General features: G+C 40.5%; 1 protein-coding gene across 1 annotated transcript in view; it reads right to left on the bottom strand.

Annotated features, from left to right (window-relative positions):
* LAMA4 (laminin subunit alpha 4) overlaps positions 1 to 20666 on the bottom strand; it is a 148189-nt gene that overhangs the window by 87354 nt on the left and 40169 nt on the right. Inside the window, 2 exon segments of the mRNA XM_036871934.1 lie at positions 6158 to 6238; positions 12533 to 12657. Coding sequence (XP_036727829.1) covers positions 6158 to 6238; positions 12533 to 12657 — 206 coding nt within the window.

Raw genomic sequence — 20666 nt, 5'->3', positions numbered from 1 at the left:
CTTACAGATTTTATAGAATGAGCACACGAAAATTTTGTACTCCTGGCACCCTCTAACCCTGACTTTATAGATGAGCAAACTACAGCATGGAGAAGCTGGACAATTGGTTCACTGCTTCAGGGCTCAAGCATCGTATGGGACTCCAAGCTTATGCTCTTTCCACTCCAAAATCTGGCATTAATGAGTTAACTAATAAGCCCATTAATGATATAACAGTTGAGTAATTAAATGCAATCTATTAATACACCTAATTCCTGTCCTCAAAGAGCAAATTACAAAAGATACAAAGGACACAAAAGGACAAGGAGTTGGATTTAGAGTCAGCATTGGAGCCCAGGTACCCAGTACTGGTGCACTTTTATTTTCTTCCATAATCTTGTTTCTAGCTTTATTAATGACTTGATTCACTTGGAGAAAATAGAGCTGATAAATTTACAGTGTAAATGAAAGAACTGTGACATACGAACTTTGTCATTTCAGTCAGTGATCATATCATTTGGGAAAAATGGAAAACAAAAAGATATGTTTTTTGGAAAAAAATGCTTTTGACCAAAAACGATTATTTTGGGAATTTTTGTAGTGCTTTCCCTCTCCTCTGCTCCTTCTCCTTTTCTTCTCTTCCCAAGGCCATATACCTCTTACTGAATGCCTTTATCAAAGGTGCCAAAATTCCCAGCCTAGGTGGCATAGAAGCTTTTCTGGGGGGGATGTCACTCTGTAGCTGTCATCTGGGTTAAAATTAAATGAAGAAAAAAAAAAAGCACCTGTTACATAGTAGGTGCCATATAAATGCTCTCTACTTCTCTACGAATGACTGGGAGCTAAGGCTAGGAAAATATAAGTAACCCATTCCAGGTCACAGGGCAAGAATCCAGAAATGGGGCAGGGCAGAGAGTAGGGAGTAATAAGAATTCTATACAGATAACAGGGCTGATACCTTAAGTTTGAAAAACTTGACGCCTGCAGAAAGAATCAGACTAAAGCCCTGAATCATAATATAAGCCTCAATAAATGTTAGCTTCCTCTTCCTCTTCCTCCTCTTTATTACTGTTTTCTAACATCAAGGTCATCATCAAAATCATTATCACCATCATCATCGTCTCTGATGATACTATGTTCGGCCTTTCCTGTTAGGATTTTCAGGTCTCCCTGAATTTGCTTTAATTTGCTCCATTCTTCTTTCCTGACCCTTAGGCAATAAGATCCACATGATAAATCCTCATACGGTTTTAGCATGTCTCTCTATCCCCTGCAGAATTGAATGGATGAAGGTACACTGTTAAAGCTGCCGCAAGAGACAATGTGGAATACTAAGGCATTGACATCATATATGTTTATTAACTGAAAACTTTGCGTTGAACATTGAGGGTCAATTGTGTGACCTTAGATTAAGTCTCTTCATGGCGCTGAGTCTCAGGTCCCTCATCTTTAAAATGTACTACTTAGGAGCAGAGGGACGGTCACTCTGGAATGAGAATGAGAATTCAAAACTCCTGTCCATTCGGTTGTGCATTTTATAATTATTTGCATCAGAAGATGACTTCCATTTGCAACCTCTATTCAATTCTGGGTCTTTGATTTTCCAGGCATGGGGTGGGAAGTGGGGGATCAAATGGGGCAAGAAATGACTGACTCTTGTCACTACATCGTGCCTTCTTAAAGGAACATTAAAAGTTCTGGGTTTTTTTAGTAAAAAAAGTTTTAAAAAAGTATTATTGAAACAAATATAACTCAGTGCCTGCAATGTTCTAGATACTGCAATGGAGGAAGAATGGATAGAGAAATAAGTAAGATGCTACTTCTGCTGAGAAGCTCATATTTCAATGAGATTTTTAAAAACTGTTTGATTTTGAACAAGTGGCTTAACCTCTCTGTGTCTCACATTCTTTCTCTGTAAATAAGGATGAAAATGGCATCTCATAGGATTTTTTTTTTGAAGTTTAAACATATCATTGCAAGTGAACTGCTTACAACAGTGCCTGGCATAGAGTAAGCACTCAATAAATGTTAGTTATTATTTTTATCATCATCATCATGATCATCATCTAAATGTAATAAAATGTGGTAAGCTCTACAGCTGACCTCGTGGATTGTAAGAGCAGCAGCTCCAGCATGGGGAGTTTAAATTGTGAGGTGAGAAACGACTCTGGGAAGAGACAGGCAGGGCCCAGAGCAGGCTAAGTAACATGGACCTCACTGGGAGGACAGCGTGTTTTGAGCGGTTCTGCACAGCACTAGAAGAGGCTCATGTCTTACGTTCAGACCAGTGTTGCTCAAAATTGTATGTAGTGTGGATCCTTGTGAAAAGAAAAACATTCATACAGAATATCTCTTCCAGTGTTCATTTAAATTACCTTTAAATATTTCAAACATAAAACTAAGTAGTAACTCCTTATGTCTATGACTTGTATACATCTCGAAAAACCAAGATAAATTTTCCAAATAAAACAAAACTATAAAATGGATCGAATTCAAATTAACAGTATTAATTCAAGGCAACGGATGATGTCGTTGCAACTGAATGGCTACCTGCAATGTGATGTGGTAGAGGACTGTCTGAGTTCAGCATGCATGACCTGCCCTGTGCTGTGTCATGACTCTGTGTGCCTCACTGTCATGTCATTCGGCCTCCAGTTGTCTGTAATGTCTCACTGACACACCATCAGCCATTATTTTCTCCTCAGCTCTGAGGCAGATAGATCCCCCTTTATTATAAAATGGTACTTCAGAAAGTCCAGAACATGTTTCAATGAACTTTTTTCTCAAGATTATCACTGAAATGAAACACAAAATTAAGAAAATACTCACTGAGAACCCATGAACCTCCACGAATATTTCCAAGGACACCAGTCAGTGGCTCTTGAGCCCCAGTTTGAGAATCACTGTTTTGTGTTTTGCGGGTGTGGTATTAAAGGTTGAAATAGAGCAGTAGTTCACAAGTCAGTGAGAGGACTGGTGTGAGAACCCAACGATCAAAATACGGGTCCCCAGGCCTCACCTGAGGTCTCTTTTCAGTGGGGCACGGAGGGGGTGAGGGAGGGCTAGGGAATCCAAAGGTTTCCAGGAGATACTTACACACAGTCAGACTTGAAAATCACCCCTGATTAAATGATCTTTAGGTACAGAAACACCCACAGTGTTCTTGTTTGAACTAATGAGATAGATATCCATGCAAATCAGCTGCATATTTTGGAAAGATCTTGTGGAGAGATCTGAGTTTACAAATTCATTGAAAACATATTAGATGAAGTTTAATGGGGACAATTTAACAACTTGATGATTAAACTCAAAACAGAAACCCCCTCTCAGTCCCAGAGTCAAACAAATCAAAAGCAGTTAAGGCCACCTCCTGTGGGATGATCCAGTCCCTCTATGGGAAGGAAACCACTCCTTTCACTACACTTTTGAAGAGCCTCTGCTTGCCTTCTCTTTAGCTTTTCATTTTTTCTGTCTTGCAATGAACGGTTTTCAGGTTTGTCTCCTCCCCTAGCCTTGACTTCATTGAGGACAAGAGAACATGTCTTAGATGTATTGCATCCCTACCCTTCCCACCAATCTGTTTGTGTGGTCATTTCTATTTTGAAAAAGAGTTTGTCAGGTCAATTTTTGATGTAAAAGACCTCAGTGGACTCTTTTTAAAAGAACAGGGTGAGAGGAAGGGTGGATGGGAAAGAGAAGGAGAAAAGAAAGAAAGAAAGTTGCTCAAAGTGATCCTCCCCCAGTGCAGATGAAAGGCCTTAGAAGGGATGCTTACTTCCAGCACCTTTGTAGATGCAGCCTCCTGTCAAAGGGAATCTACTTAACAGACTAACCATTTTTCTCCGCCATATCAGAAGTTCATCTAATTCATTAATTGTCAATGTTTAAAATAGGAGACTCTTAGAAGACATTCGGGAAAAGCAGAATGGGAGAAGAATCCAGATTTTTAAGCCAAACTTTCCAAATCCTGGTTCCACCACTTAGCAGTGATGTGACTTTAGATAAGTCACAGTTTCCTCATATGCAAAATGATAAAATACGACCTCCTCTCAGGGTAGTTATGAGGCTGAGAGAGGACATAGGAAACAATCAATAAAGGGCACTATTTCTAGCTAAGGAAACTGAGATTCAGGGAAATGAGCCAGCTTGTCCCAAGCACACATTATGCCAGCAGTGGCAACAGGACAATAGGCACAATGACTCGTACTGTTACCAGTTAATTTTTATTGAGCATTTATTAAGTGCCAGGTGCCATACTAAAAACTTCACAGTATTACTCACAACAGTCCTACGAGGTGGGTATTTTCATTTTTTCCTTTCTGGAGATGTGGAAATAGCCACTTAGAGATCAAATAACTTGCCCAGGAGGATCATAAAGGGCTGCAGCTGAGAGACAGACTCAGCCAGGCTGACGCTACATCTCAACACTGTACTTCCACTTCCCAAACTAGTGCTCTCTCCTCCATCCTGTCAATCCAGGCCCAGGCTAAGCAGCAGATCTGACTGAGCCTTGCTGATTAATGGCAGGTTCCAGGAGCCTCTGATGTGGGCCAGGGGATTTATCATCTACAATGCTACGTGTGAGGTGGGCATGATGTCCTGTGCCAGGCCCCCCACTGTCGCTGACAGAACCCTAATCCGCACCCCTGTGTGTATTTTGTAGGACTGAGCCCTTGGGGCTGAGATTACTCACTTCTGGAGGAACTTGCATTTGGTCAGCAGGACTCTATTTAAGGCCATTAATTCCCCTTCAGGAGTCATACAACACCCATTAGCTGGTAATATTGCTCAATCCTTATCCGACTAAACTGAGTTAAACCTCAGACACTGAGGAGAAAAATCCCCATCCCTGGCTGATGAACAATCCTCTCACCCCCACTGAGCCAGATAATGAGTAAATCAGGTGGCTCATGTTCCTGGGTCCCCAAATAAGGAAATACAGAAAAAGCATGTCACCAACATTAATCAGCCAAAGGTCATCTGATCATCTCTAGAAGTCCCTCCTAAAAGATGACATTCATATGGTCCCTCAGCTTTCACTTCCCTGTTCTCTTATAGTAAAAAGGGGGAAAATCCCACAGCTCTTTAGCAAAAGAATTATCCACATTTTGCACATTTAATAATCACAATAACAATGCCCTCAAAATACAGAGATTTTTCTATGTACCATAGACAATGTGGCTTTTTAAAAAGAGTTCCAGAGCTACACTTTTAGAGATGGAGGGTGTTTTCCTCGGAAATGAGATGGTATTTAAGGTTTACCTTTTGAGCCTAGGCTGAATCTGTGGGCCCCACCCAGGGCAGTAAGCAGCGTGCTGCGGTGAAGTGAGTGCGCTGCAGATGTGGGGATGTGGGACTGTATGTCTGACCGGTCCCTTCTGGCCCTTCCCTCCCTGTCTTGAGGACACCACACATCATTGCACTGCCTAAACACAGTGGGGAGGATATTAATGGCATTTATGTTAAAAATAAAAAGGCCTCTCTGTGAGACTCTTTCAGTGAAAGCCCTTTTATCTTAGAAAGCTGTGAGCAGCTGAGGGAGGATGGGAAGCGTCTTGCCAGGAATCATTCAGTGGGAGTCTTGCACCCTTGCTTGCCAAGGCCATTCTTGTTTGAGCAAAGCCCAAAGCAACTTAAAAAAGAGTGTTAGGTGTAAATACCAAAAAGGGATTCAGAAAATCCAAACTCATGGAATTAGTTTACTTTTCAGGAGAGGAGATGGTATAAAGAATAGGTTAAATAATAGGTTTGTGCTTTTCTTCAATGTATCACTCTAATAACTGACCAGTTGATAAAAAAGGAATCACTAAAGAAGACTTTCTCTCTTTCTCTCTCTCTTTTGGACATTAATTGTACTATTGGTTCTCAGTGAGAGTGAGAGAGAGAGAGAGGATTGTTACCAAAACCATCGCGAGAATCTCTTCAAAATACGCATACTCATTTTTCCTCTTTCCTTGCCCATTTATCCTGAGATGTAGCCCTGGACGCCTAGGGAGCATTCTCATAGCTGTATATGAGGCATGGGATTTGGGAACGCTCCCCCAAGGGGTTCTGAAATGCTATCTCCCACTCCCTCTTCTTAAGATCTACTGAACGAGAGAATGGCAGAGCTGATGAGTGTAAGAAACAGGAAGTTTCCTTTGACCCCCATAGCACATAGTGACTTTCAGTAGCCTACCTTTCACAGTTAGGTCCAGCATAGTTTTCTTTACAAATACACCGAACAGCTCCATTTTTCCTATAGCAGGATTCTGCAAAACTGGAATTGAAAGAGAATATCAGAAGTCAATTCCATACATCACTGAAGAGACTGTCTTAACTTTTGATTTTGATTAGATCGTCTCTACCTTGGTCCCCTCAAGTTCAAATGGGTACAATCATCTGCTTCAGTTAAATTAAATCTTCCTCCTTTCAGGAGAGCTCAGACTATCAGGCTCAGACAGAAAATGACACACCACTGGTGACACCATTTCCCATGTCTACCTCATTTATTTTTCCATAGAGGCACTTTATTATTTTTACTTGAAACAGTGGGAATTTCCAGAACATCAGGTATATGTGTATGTGTGTGTGTATAAATATATATGTATATATTTTTTAATGCAAGTGTAAAACACATATCCTAAAGCTAGAGTAAAATAAGTAAATTTTACCTGTGATTTTAGATTTCTACGAGAATTTTCTCTTATTCCTACCACTTTCTGTGTATTCACTTGAAAGTTTCCCTCTTTTTTTCTGCACTAGCTCTCTTTCACTCTTCAAGGTCATGAACCAATTCTAAACTATGCTTTATAATCTCCACAAAACCTTAATTTCTTTCATGTGTACCTTAAAGATTGGGAATAAAGGGTGCAGGGACTGGCTCAGCTGATCAAAGTCATAAAGCAAGTACTCAAGCAAGAAATAGGACCCATAGTAAAAGGATTCTACTTCATGAAACCCACTCTCTTGATTCTTCTTTTTTTTGATAATAAAAATTAGGACACAGGACAGAAAACAAATAAATATATTGTTTCAGCAGAATAAATAACTATCTTAATTATGAAGACAAAGGAAATGGAATACTGTTCTCCATATGTTTTGAAAATTCTACCTACACTGACACATGAATTCATCCCCATGAGGGGGGTGTTCAACATTTTTAAGACTTTTAAATTAGTTTTGGCTTAGGTACTGTACAATCCATGGAGTGTGACCTGCTGTTCTCACATTCCTGCATGTATCAGCAAAGACCTAACGGTCTTTGGAGGAAAACAAATGGATATGCTTGCTTTGTGTGAAAATATTTATAAAATCAATCAGAAAACAATATGTGCTTCTCAGTGAAAGGTAGTACACACAATTTATTTTCTCTAAGAGTTTGGTTAAAAACATTCCAATGAATTACATTTCTTTGGCATTTACCCTTTATTTTGCTTGTTCTTATTCCTCAGCCTACTCAAAGAAACTATCAGTTAAGTGTCCAGAACATGAACAAACCCACATGCATGTTTCTTTGAAGATGTTCCACCCAGCAGCCCACCCATGGCTTGAAGGAATGAAATATCTGCCTGGAGTTGTCTGCTTTGAGCTAATGTCCTACAGTTTCAAACAGATGACATTTTCCTTGTTTGGAGCAATTATTAGTAGACATGGAGGATGTCTGGCCAACCCTAAAATAAATAAATGACCTCTGTGCAAATGGTCCCTGGGAATAGCTGTGTGACTATTGGTCTTGGTGGAGGGAGACTCAGAGGCAGTAGAGCCACTGAGGGTTCCTTTTCCGTTTTCCATCAACATTAATTGTTTATATTTTGCTTAGGCTAAAGTCTTTTTTGGGCTAGGGAAATGAAAACACTGCACCTTTCTCAGCCCACACTAATAACCATGGTGCCCTCTCCAAGTGGAAGGGAGTCTTTTGTTCTTGGAAAACCCTCAGGGAACTTAAAGGAAAATAGACTCAGCACTCTTTGTTTGCAAAACTCCCTCAAGCATCACTTCCTTGCCTTCTGATGTGGCTATTGTAATATCTGGAGATTCAAATTCCGGGTCTGTAGGCTCAACTTGCGTATCTTTCAAAGTGTAATTCAGATTCCACGCTTGGTGCCTTTCTGAAATCTCAAATAAAAGTCCTGGTACTTTGATTTTTTATAGAAAGTAGAAATATGAATTTTAAGAAAAGCTGAAAGAGGTAGTGGGGAGTTTGATTTTTTATATTTGATTAGTATTTGAGATTAGTTAACTCAGTCAATAACAAGGCCAGATCAAAGACTAGCACTTTATAGGATCCAGGCAAATCTGTCCTGTTCTATGATCACACACTATCCCCCCCACCCCACCCCACCCACGCTTTCTGTATCCAGTTCTCTCCCCCAAGGGATTCAGGAAGTAGAACTATTGCCACTACAGAGAAAGCAGGTCTCTTCCACCCTTCCCAATTCGTCCACACTCCCACATAATGTTCTTTACTTATAGGTCATATATTTTTGCTTTTGTGTTAATCTTCAGCAGGTTTTTCCACCTCAAATCTGTCCTCTAGAGCAGGAGTCCCCAACCCCCAGGCCAAGGACCAGTATGGGCTGCACAGCAGGAGGTGAGCAGCGGGCGAGCGAGGGAAGCTTCATCTGCCGCTCCCATCGCTGGCGTTACCGCCTGAACCATCCCCCGCCACCCCTTCCATGGAAGAATTGTCCTCCACGAAAGCAGTCCCTGGTGCCAAAAAGTTTGGGGACCACTGCTCTAGAGACTTCAGCTTTTACATCTGTGAATATGTACTGAACTGCACAGCCTGTTCCTTAAGTCCCTCAATTGCTCTTTTGAACCTGGATCCACTCACACAAGCAGAGAAAGAACATGGGTGGAAATGGTGATTCTTGTTGCCTATAGAAACTACCTGTGTTTCCTCTTTCCAGACAAGAAGCTCATACCTGATTGGCAAGTTTCTGCTTCTTTTATCTGAAAAAGTTAACAGTCTTCAGAAGAGCTTCTTGATGAACTAAGATACTGGATAATCTGGCTCAAAGGTAAAAAGGTCATTTGCTTTAGAAACTGCAAAATATTGCTGTAATCTCATCTATTTTAATGAAGGCAGGAGTTTTTAACTGTTTTATTCACAACTGTGACCAACAACTAGTACATGATTGGCACATAATAAGTGCTTGATTAATATTTGTTGATTTTATGTAGACAAGACTTCTCAGCCCATAGGAATGAGGCTCCAGAAGACTTATATCTCAAGGCATTAATGTCCTATAATTTAGATAAGGAAGTCTTGTCATATGAATGGTGCAAAAAATACAAAATTCGGACAATACAATGAAGAATTTGGGATTATCTTTCTAATTCCTCTGGTAGTTTCTAAAGAAACTGCAGCTCTAAGCTTATAAAGCTGCTTTGAGCAGGTGGTGCTGTATAACATCTTTGTTTATATGGGAAAATGAGTGAAACCTGTTATTAGAAAGTTGGAGGTTAATATAGTTAACAAAATAACTCTACCACGGTAAGGGAGCAGCACGCTAAACACCTCATCAGATATGGTTAAGACTCGTGTTTTAGAGTAGAATCTTGTTTTTTAACATCTTTATTGGAGTATAATTGCTTTACTATGTTGTGTTTGTTTCTGCTGCATAAAAAAGTGAATCAGCTATATGTATACATATATCCCCATATCTCCTCCCTCTTGCATCTCCCTCCCATCCTACCCCACCCCTCTAGGTGGTCACAAAGCACCGAGCTGATCTCCCTGTGCTATGCTGCTGCTTCCCACTAGCTATCTGTTTTACATTTGGTAGTGTATATATATAAATGCTACTCTCTCACTTCATCCCAGCTTACCCTTCCCCCTTCCCATGTCCTCAAGTCCATTCTCTATGTTAGAGCAGAATATTAATGAACAATTAAAGAATACACCTAGATGAGGCAAAGGGAGCTCATAAATCAGGACACGCTTGAATGAAAATAATAGAACACAATGTTTTTTTCCACTCTCACTCTCAGTCCAATCCATTTTGCACACATTATTAATACCACTGGACATGAAAAATCACAAAGCAAAGGCTGAGACAGTTTAATGGTTTCTAAAGAAAGATGGGGCTGTAAAACATCTGACTTCTTCACTGACTGTCAGACTCATCAGAGGATTTGAACAAATCACAAGCTATTAGGTGAAATGTTAGGTGGTACTGGTGTTCAATTAAGGGAAAAAACATTAGGGGGAAATTTGGTTGTCATCTCTTTTCTCTTTATAAGAAAGTATGTGTGATGATATCACTTATATGTGGAATCTAAAATATGACACAAATGAACTTATCTACGAAACAGAAACAGACTCATAGACATAGAGAACAGACTTGTGGCTGCCAAGGGGGAGGGAGGGATGGAGTGGGAGTTTGGGATTAGCAGATACAAACTATTATATACAGAATGGATAAACAGTTCCTATTATAAAGCACAGGGAACTATATTCAATATCCTGTATTAAACCATAATAGAAAAGAAAAAAAAAGAAAGTGTGTGTGTGTGTGTATGTGTTTGTGTGTCAGGCATTCAGGCCTTTTAAAAATTATTTTATATGCATTATTTAATTTTTACTACAACTATCAAGCAAATATTACATCCAAACACTTAGAAGAGTGCCTGACATAGAGTATGCAAAATGCGTTAGAAAAAATATAAAGTATGTGTTCAGTAAAGCCAACATCTACATACACCTTTCTATGTGTGAGGCACCAACCCAAGTGCTCCACACGTGCTATCCTAATCCAACTTTGTGAGGCAGATCCTTACACCAACTCTTATTTACTAAGGAAAAAACCGAGATCCAGAGCAGGTTAAAGGAATCAACAAATGAAGCTAACATCTGAATCTAGTTTCCTTGACCCGAAATCTCATGGAAAGTAAGACACAGAGAGAAGGGACTTTGTCTAAAATAACACAGCTATAATGTGCCAAGGCAGAGATATGAACCTAGATTTTTTACTCTTTCCACTTGTGGGATAAAAAAAAAATATATATTTGATTTTTGTCTTGGTTCCTGGTACAGAGCTCCTAAAATCCATGGAATTTCTTAGTGACATGACTGTCTTTTGTTATTCATAATGAGTCCCTTTCAATTTTTCAATTGTATCTTTTTTTTTTCACCAGTGATCTAACCATGCCCCCTGCAGTGGAAGCGAGGATTCTTAACCACTGGACCACCAGGGAAGTCCCAACTGTCTTTGAGTTTATGCTAATGAGGTGACTTGATGGGTCCCTCAGTAGCTTCAGGATGTGGGCTGGTCTGCGGGAGGAACTTACTACTGTAGTAGGGTTCCTGCAGTAGCGCTGGAATTTTCAACCCCATCCCTCCCTCCACCTCATGGAAGGGGAGAGGGGCTGAAGATTGAGTTCAATCACCAATAATTCAATCATGACTATAATGAAATTTTGATAAAGCTCGGAACAACAAGGTTTGGGGAGCTTCTGGGTTGGTGAACCCACAGATTTGCTGAGGGGCGGTGCGCCTGGAGAGCAAGTGCACAGAGGCTCTGCTCCCTCCCATCTCCCTGTCCATACCACGTCCCTGCATCTCTTACATTTGGCTGGTCCTGAGTTGTATCCTTTGTAATAAAACTGTATTTGTAAGTACAGTGCTTTCCTGAGTTCTGTGAGTCATTGTAGAGAATTATCAAACTTGGAGAGGCATTGAAGGGACCCCTGAATTTGTACTTAGCTGGGCAGAAATGTGAGTAGCCTGGGACCCCAACTTGTGGCTGGCTTTCAAAGTGGAATTGAGCCCTTAACCAATGGGGTCTGCACTAACTGTAGTGGTTAGTGTCAGATTTGATTAGATTGTAGGACACCAGTTGGTGTCAGAGAATTGGAGAACTGGTTGAATACTTGTAAAACCAAACACCACTACATCATTTTAATTCTACATTCTACATTTTTAAGCCAATAAAATGGCTAGTCATGACCTAACTACTGGATTTATATATATATGTGCCTGAAAAGAATCCCATTATTTCCCTTAAGATGCATGTGTATTGTCTTTAACTTCTCACTCAGGAAACACAGCCAGAAGTGAAAATTAGTTTTCTCAGATATCTTCTATGAGCTGACTGGTCTAAAGCACATCTGCTTATCTGTGTTCTATTTCTGACTGAAAGCCTAGTTAGCCGCCACATGTAGAAAATGTCTGCTCTGTGGGAGCAGGAGAAACACTACCACTGAAAACGACAAATTATAACGTCTGTTGGCATCACCAGTTGTGATCTCTCTAGGTCAAGGGATGGCCAAGAAAAGATGAGACTAGCCTTGATTATAAAACTTGGGAAGCTTCACTGACTTCTGTGATGTGCCCCGTCCCCACCCCCAATATTTAGGGAACAGAGGCATCACCTATGCTGCAGTGCTTAAGCTTTCCTGAAAGTGGATTTAGGCTAGAAGACTTTCCTATCTCTCTCCAGTCTCATTGCAACGTGAGATACTCAATTCTGACTGTGGAAAAACCTTAGAACTCTGTATAGGGAGAAAAAAAAGAAAGAAAAACTAAGCGGATAAGTGGTAGAAGAGACCATCTTCCTTTAAGACTTACTTGGCAACATGAGGCAGGGGGCAGGCGCACGGCTGGCAGACGCGGGGTGCTCCCCTGATGGCATCTCCGATATAACCATCTAGACATTTCTCACAGTGCTCGCCTGTTGTGTTCCGCTGGCAGTGCTGTAAGACAAAAGATAAGAAAACTGACAAGGACACAGTCAGAAACTTTATACACAGCAAATCTGGGAATCAAGCAGTAGTTCAAGCAAAGGGGATGCCAGGCCTGACAAAATAGATGGTGTGCGATGGTCCTGGTCAGCACAAAGGAGCCACGCTGGCCCCAGTCAATGCTACAAAGTGCGGACAATGGGGATGACCTCCGCGTGTGCACTAGCAGCCTGGGGACTCTCTTCAGAGTTTGTGTGAAGAGGGGATTATTCTTCAGTTACTCATTTCAATTCAGAATGATAATCAGAATGATCAAACTCTGGATATCCTAGAAGCATCAGTTTACTGACTTGGAATAAATATGAAATGAAAAAACAAATCCGCCCGGGTAAGCACCAGGGGGAACACTTTAAGAATTTATGGGCTTGGGACTTCCCTGGTGGCCCAGTGGTTAAGAATCCGCCTGCCAATGCAGGGGACACAGGTTCGTTCCCTGGTCGGGGAAGATCCCACATGCCACAGAGCAGCTAAGCCCGTGTGCCACAACTACTGAGCCCACATGCTGCAACTACTGAACCCGTGTGCTTAGAGCCCGTGCTCCCCAACAAGAGAAGCCACTGCAATGACAAGCCCACACACTGCAATGAAGAGTAGCCCCCGCTCGCCGCAACTAGATAAAGCCCGCGCACAGCAACGAAGACCCAACGCAGCCAAAAATAAAATAAATAAATAAATAAGTATTTAAAAAAAAAATTTATGGGCTTGGAAGAACAAAATGTGTCTGAATAAAGCATAAATGGAGTAGAAGGTAGATAAAGAATATTCTGCTAATGGGTTGATATCTTGGATAATGATATACAAAAAATAGTAAGCAGGTTTATTGTGTGATTCTTCCATTTGTGGTGGGGATAATTGGATAAAAAGCACAAAACAGTTGATTCTTCTGCCTAGAATGTCTGTTTATCATTCAAGATCTGCACCAGGCCTTGAGAGCTTCAGGATTCCTTCCTGATGCCCCCCTCCCCGATCCTTCTCTCCTTCCATTGCCCACATGTACTGTTATCATCTGCTCCCAGCTTCAGCAGCGCTTCCCTCCACACTGCGTCTCTCAGCATTATACTGCCATCAACTTGAATGGAGCCTGTACTCAGCAGCTGTTTGTTGAGCTGATGGATTAATTTCTCACTAGTCCTCTGGAAGAGTCAGTGATGCTAGTCTACTGATATTTTCTCCAACTGGACATGACTGGATTGCACAAGGCAATGCCAGTAGTACTACGATATTTTCAAAGATGAAAAGAAGACATCTATATTCACCAGAGTGTATAAAGTTTGAATAGGCTTTTCAGTGAAAAATTGTACTGTTAGAATTAGAACGCCATTGAAGAGGCACCCTCCTGTTTGAGCAATTCCCTTAGTAACATCTATGCATGAGAACTTCAACAGATAACTTTTTTTAAATAGGGCTCTGTGGAAGAATCTTGGGGAAGGCAAGACGGAGTGACTGTAAGCTCAACTCTGAGTTCTTTATTTTGTCTCTATGTTCTATGTTGAGGTTCAAAATAATAGTGAGGTCCTGCTCAAAACATTTTATCTGGATTAACTAATTTAATTCTCACAATAATTCTAAGGTAAGTTACTATTTTTTTCCAATTTTACAAATGAATAGAGACACAGGGAGGTTAAGTAAATTGCCCAGTGTCACACAGAGGTAGGTGTGTCTCAAAAGTGAGATCTGAACTCAGGCAACCTGGCTCCAGAGGTTAGGCTGGAAGCTCCCATATTATACTGCTTCTCCAGTGTGTTAGAGGAAAGGCTTCTTCCCCAAAAGAGTCACAAAATGACTGCATTAGAAAGTGTCAGACTGTTTTACTAACAGTTTGAGCTTCATATCAAGAACAACACACTAGACAAAAGGGAGGAATCCTGATGTGGGCCACAGCTATTGTGGTTGAATGCTCTTTGGGCATTTGATCTGCCATTAGATGTGGACAGTCTTTGGGTCCTGATTAGAATTACGTTAACAGAATAGAATTATTGATAAGAGGCTAGTTCAGACCACCTGACAGAAGAGAAACTGAAAGATAAAGTATGATGTGCAGACAACAGGATGTTAACATATTTCCCTCACTGTTCTTAATGCTGTATCAAGTGCTAAGTCAACCTTCAGTAAATGTTTGTTGGAAAGAAAAATGAAGGAAAAAGTGGGAAAGGGTGAATTAGCATCTGGAGCAAGTAAAGGAAATTAATATGCACCCAAAGCCAGCTCAAAATTGGTGGCAATCTCTCATCCCAGGGAAAACCAACGAGCCTTATCCAACTACCAGGAATCTAACCCATAGCAATCTGGCAGGGCAGCTCTAGACTGGGGTCAAACTTGTCTGAGTCCTTGTTGGACAGATGAAGCCTATCTGTGCAGAAGAAAACAAGCCTGTTGTAAGATGTTAGACCACTCTTCATGCCTGAAGAGCCTATTTAGCTGCAAAAATGAGCCAATTCTCAATTCTGTCACCTTACAACTCATGGATGCTTTGGATTCCTTGTCAGGGCACTAATTCTTCCATGGCAGCCACAGGGAGCAATTACCCTCAAGGGCAAAAAGCCTCCAAATCACTGTGACCTCTAAACGCTCAGAGTGCAAACACTGACTCTTGTCATCTGCCTTCTTTTAAAGACTTAGTTATGAAATTCCCTAAAAGGCAAATGATGCACATTCTGGGAGACTGGCAGGGATAGTGCTGGCAGCAGGGACAGAGTTCCCTAGCTCCTCCATTTTCTAGCTGGTTGACCTTGAGCAAGTCACTCGACTTTTCTGGGTCTCTCTGTGTGTAAAACGAGGATCTAGCTGAGATGGTCTATAAGGTTTCTTCTAGCTCTGAAAATCTTTTACTCTGAGATTGCAAACATCCTTTACCTTCATTGCTCTGCCATTTAAAAAACAGAAAGGAAAAATGACAGCAATAAATAGTACGCTGTTGTTGGAGTGGGGTACAAATTTATTTTTTAATGAAACTGACTCCACTTAAAAATGAAAAAAGCATTCTGAATTTTTTGCCAGTGGTTAAGAAAGCTACATCTAGATAATCAATTGCACGTTAAGTGTCAGGAATGACATTTGGGCACCATATGTGTCTCCTTCATGTGAAAAATGGAGTCTCTTGACGACTGGGCCACAGCACCAGCATAACGTGGGAAGAAAGCCTAAAAGGATCAGGTTAGTGGCTAGTCACAGGCTTCAGGCGTGACTACAGTCTATCTAGACCTGTGGTTCTCAAAATACGTCCAGGGAAGTTAAAACTATTCTCATAATAATACTAAGGTTTTATTTCTCTTTTGCAGTCTCATTTCTCATGTGTGTAAGGTGGGGTTTTCCTGAGGCTACGTGACAAGGAGCTATCACCACAGATCGATGCAGAGGCAGATATGACGTCCAGCTGCCTTCCATTAAGCCAGACATGAAACCTATTTTCAATTTATAAAATGTGTTTATATTTTTTAAAAACATACTGTTTATGTTAACATGTAATGGGTTTATTATTGTTCTTTTCAAATAGATTAATAAGAAAATATTATAAAAATTTTCCCTTTTAAATTTCAAATGCAGTAAACATGAACAGGTATAATCCACATAAACAAAAGCTCTTTGGCACCTTGAGTGATTCTAATGAGTGTAAAGGGCTCAAGAGACAAAAAAGTTTGAGAACTGCTGCTGTGTCTAGATCAGAGCTTCTCGGACCTGTGTGCACAGAATGCACTGGGGATTTTGTGAAAATGCAGATTCTGTTCAGGGTATCTGGGTTGGGCCTGGGTTTCTGCATTTCTAACAAGCTCCCAAGTATCACCAGTGCTGTTGGTCTAGACTATACTTGAGAAGCAAGGGTCTCGATGGAAACACCTCATGTTGGTAGCACTGTTTGCTAGTTACTCAGCACTCGGCCCAAGCCTAAGGCTCTAGAATAACAAGACAGTGCATTTTACTGCAATAAAGGGGACCCCAGTGTCTCAAATTATAATATTAAAGATTTTTGCTTTTAAGTTTGTTATTCATTCACTTAAACCTGGATTAAGCTGATATCATGACAGACAATGAGCTGTGACGGTTACTAAAATGAAGAAGACCCAGTTCCTGCCTTTGAATAACTCACTTTGAGTAAGTTGTGATAAAAACAGAGAGGTAAACTGAGAAGAATATAGTGTGCCAGGTGCTATGACTCTGCTATGGGTCAGAAAGAAGGGAAAGGTTCTACTCTTCCTGAGAAAGCTAGAGAAGACTTAATGGAGGTGGTGACATTTGAACTAGGCCTTGAAGGATAAGCAAGAAATCCCAGGCAGAGAACAGGGTAACACAAGTTCAGACACAGAGAGTGAAAGTATAGAGTTAGTTTAGGTGGCAGAGAGAAGCTCAGTGGGTCTGGAATAGAAAGCCTTGAAAGATTTTAGAAAGGGGGATGCCTTGATTAGGTTGTGTTTTTTAAAGATGTTTCCATTGCTTGTGAGGAAGACAGATTAGGGGGAGGAGAGTCTGGAGCAGGGCATAATGAGTAGTTGGGAAGCTGCACTAGTGGTCAGGGAGGGATACTGTGGGCATGAATTAAGACAGTGGGATGGCACAGAACAGAGGAGGCCCTCTCCTAGGTTGAACTGGCAGGATTTGGTGTTCAGCTGAATATTGGTGAAGAGGAAAAGGCAGTTGATGAAGCATCTGGGACATCTAAGCATGGGGGATTGGCAGAATGGTGCTGTCATTAATTGAGGTGGGGAATACAAGAGGAGGAACATGTTCAGGGTTGAGAAAAGAAGGAAAAACAATGTACAGAGAACTTATTATCTGCATTTGGTTCCCATCATACTCTTACATTGGGGGCACAAAGCAACAGGGGGCTCCACTGAGCTAGCCATACTTAAAATCCTTTGCACACAAATTTTAGGACTTTATTTCAAAACTTTAGCCAACATGGAACCAAATCAATCACTATTTGCAAAATTTGGTTTTTCCAAGCTTGCAACAGATTGGAAAATTGTCAAAATTTTAATGTAAGAATTATGCACTTGATTTAGATACCAATTTTATAATTGCAAGTAAAACAGGAAAAAGAATTCCCTATTACTCAATTTCTTCTTTCTATTGGACATCTAATAAGGGTGTTGCTTTATCCATCACACATGCTTAGTCTTAAAGGGATTTACATTGGTTGATTTTGGCTTAATACACATAAAGGACAGTTTGAAAATCAGGAGAAAAATGCTAGTGTCTACAGAAATTAGAGATGTAATATCTTTGCTTTCCTGAATTAGGTTTTAATTAGGCTTTGAGAGTAATAAAAAACTCCTTAGCCTTCAATATGTTGAATGACTTCCTTTTCTCCATTGTGCTTAGGGTGGGGTAGAAGTCCATCTAAATATCAATATATTTTTAATTATAAAATTACTACAGGCAGTTGTAGAACACTTGGGTAGGTATACTGTAAAGTGAAAAGAAGAAAATAAAAGTCCGTCCACATTTCTACCAGCCAGATGTGAATCCTTAACAGCTTGATGGTTTTCTTTCTAGATTTCAATTATGTTTTGCAGTTATTTAGTGGTTTCAAATCCAAATCTTTTCATTCAGATTTATATTTTTTCCTTAAATGCTGGCACAGACCTCAAAATCTTTTAATTTTTTTTCTTTGATTGTCACTGAGCAGGTGGGGGTCTCTGCATGTGTTTCTGAAGCGCCCCTGGTCCTTGTACTTTGAACTTCATTATGTTGGTCACGTCCACAAGCATTTTCAAGTAGGTGTTCCGTCCCTACAGCCCTTCAGTCCACACAGTGGAAACCACTTAATCCAGATCCTAGAATAGTGTCAGGCACATAAGTGGTACTCAAAAAATGCTTATTTGTTAAGTGGATAAATGAAATCAACAGATAAATCAATGCTTAATCAAAAGGAACCTGAGGAGCCCGTGCCAGTGGTGAACTTCAAGTCAGATTTTCTCCACTCTAGCTCTGGTCAGTGGGCTCCACGCTTTCTCCTAATGATGAAGCACCAGTTCTTTAGATGGTAACTGGCCTTAGTCATGGCCTCTTCTTGGTTCTCTGTACCTAGCCTCTAGATCGGGGGATAAACTATAGGTTATCAGTGACCAGGCATTCCTATCACTAGCCACCTGTCTGCTTCTGTTTGTTTCTACACCTTAAATCCTTTCTCATGCCTCTTTCGGGAGCTTTCCTAGAGAGTCTGCCATGCCCACTGGAGTTGCCTGGCCTTTAAGGCTCTGCCTAGCTGACTCCACTGAGAACCCTTCCAATGCACCCTGGTTTTGATAAGATGCAAAGTGGCCCTTTGGAAAGACAACCAATGCATACTGGAATTCATTAGTTAATCCACTTTTCACTTAGCCACCTTTCTGCATCTGAAGAGTTGGCATTCCTCTTGTGAAGAAATCTCTTAAGATTTTTTGGTATGTCTGAAATGGTAGCATAACTTTGTTTACTCTATATATTTTGTCAAATGGCTTAGTTCCTTAAAATCAGTCTGTAAAATATAAGGTCCAATTGAAACTGATCATGGGAATGGAGGAAGAATTAGAAACAAAGAGGGGAAGATAAGACAGAGGCATTACAAGCCTTCAAAATAAATCCAAATGAAATAAAAGAAGGCCATTTATTTTTGGTTGCTTATGGAAGATGGGAGAAATGAGTTAGGCCAGGCAAACTGTAAGAACTGATTGAAACTCTGGTGCCCACAGTGAATTGCAAGGTGTTCAGGTGGAGCCGCTGTGTCTTCTCTGGCTCCCTGAACGATGACAAGAAGCTGGGGCTACAGGGCAGGAGCTGAGAAGTAAGATGGCTATTTTCTTTCTTTTTTTTAATGTTCTATCTTGGAACAAAGTAACTGCAGGAAGATCGGCAACTTCCCTGAGTGTGCATATAAATGTTTATACCCTAGCCCATCCCCAAACTTTTATTAGAACTTCATATGCCCCAAGAGCTATGAAGGAATCACGTGATGACTGCTCCCTTCAGAAGCTCAAGTCCAGGTCAAAGATAAAACCATGATAGCTCCTATTCTGACCAGGTCATTGTAATGAACAGTAGTTTTGTCATAGCCCTCCATAGGCACTAGCAGGAGGGACATTTTTCCCCTTTAATTTATTTCAGTCTTCTATCTTACTGACTGCCTAACAGCAGCTGATGGGCTGGCCAGTCCCTATTGTCTTATATTTAAATAAACTAGATGACAAAGAGCCTTTAATTGGTCAAATTATCAGAGATGTACATTATTAGTTCAAGTGCATCCATGGGATTTTCTTTTCAAATGTCACTGGGATTAAAATAACAGGAAACCGGAGCTGGAAGCATTAGAAAGGGGTAGACTTTGGCAGCTGCGGGTGCCTACACTGCTACAGAGGACATCCTGGATGTAATGGTTATTTAAGAAGACGGGGGAAGGGGAAAACAGAAACGCCAGGACTAAACAAACACTACAAAGAGTTAGCAACGTTTAGTGTTTGCAACTTAATTCTGTCCCTAGAAAAATGTGAATTGTTAGGTTTAAAATAAATGGAAACGTTCTAATTTGCATCTTAATTGTAATACATGAGTAAAATAACACCTTCAAGTACACACCCTGAAGACCACTTATAATCAAAATTATCTGCTTAATACAGACAATTATGCTAATTTTGAGGTAGGTAGGTATATTTAAGTATTCTTGCAGTTTATGCAAAAATATTCTTGTTTTGGAAACAAGTTTTGGAAAGCCTCTTTGCCTCATGGGAACTTCTACTATTATACTGCTGTGTAATAGTATCGCTCATGAAGAAAAACATGATCTTAGGGCGTAAGTCTTTAAAAATGCCTCCTACGACCTCTACTGAAGTCACTTCTGGTAAATATTTCAATCCCCATTTTCACTAGGTTGTCAGTCCCTTTAGTGAAAATGGGAAATACGTAGCACATACTTTTGCTAAAAGGTTTCTCATTCTCCTTCATAAATCTCTATCATGTTTCACTGTCTACTGGAAAATTCATTTCAGTTA

Source organism: Balaenoptera musculus, chromosome 12, assembly GCF_009873245.2.
Source record: "Balaenoptera musculus isolate JJ_BM4_2016_0621 chromosome 12, mBalMus1.pri.v3, whole genome shotgun sequence".
Lineage (NCBI taxonomy): Eukaryota > Metazoa > Chordata > Mammalia > Artiodactyla > Balaenopteridae > Balaenoptera > Balaenoptera musculus.
Note: the sequence above shows the minus strand (reverse complement) of the source record. Positions and strands in the feature narration are given on the sequence as shown.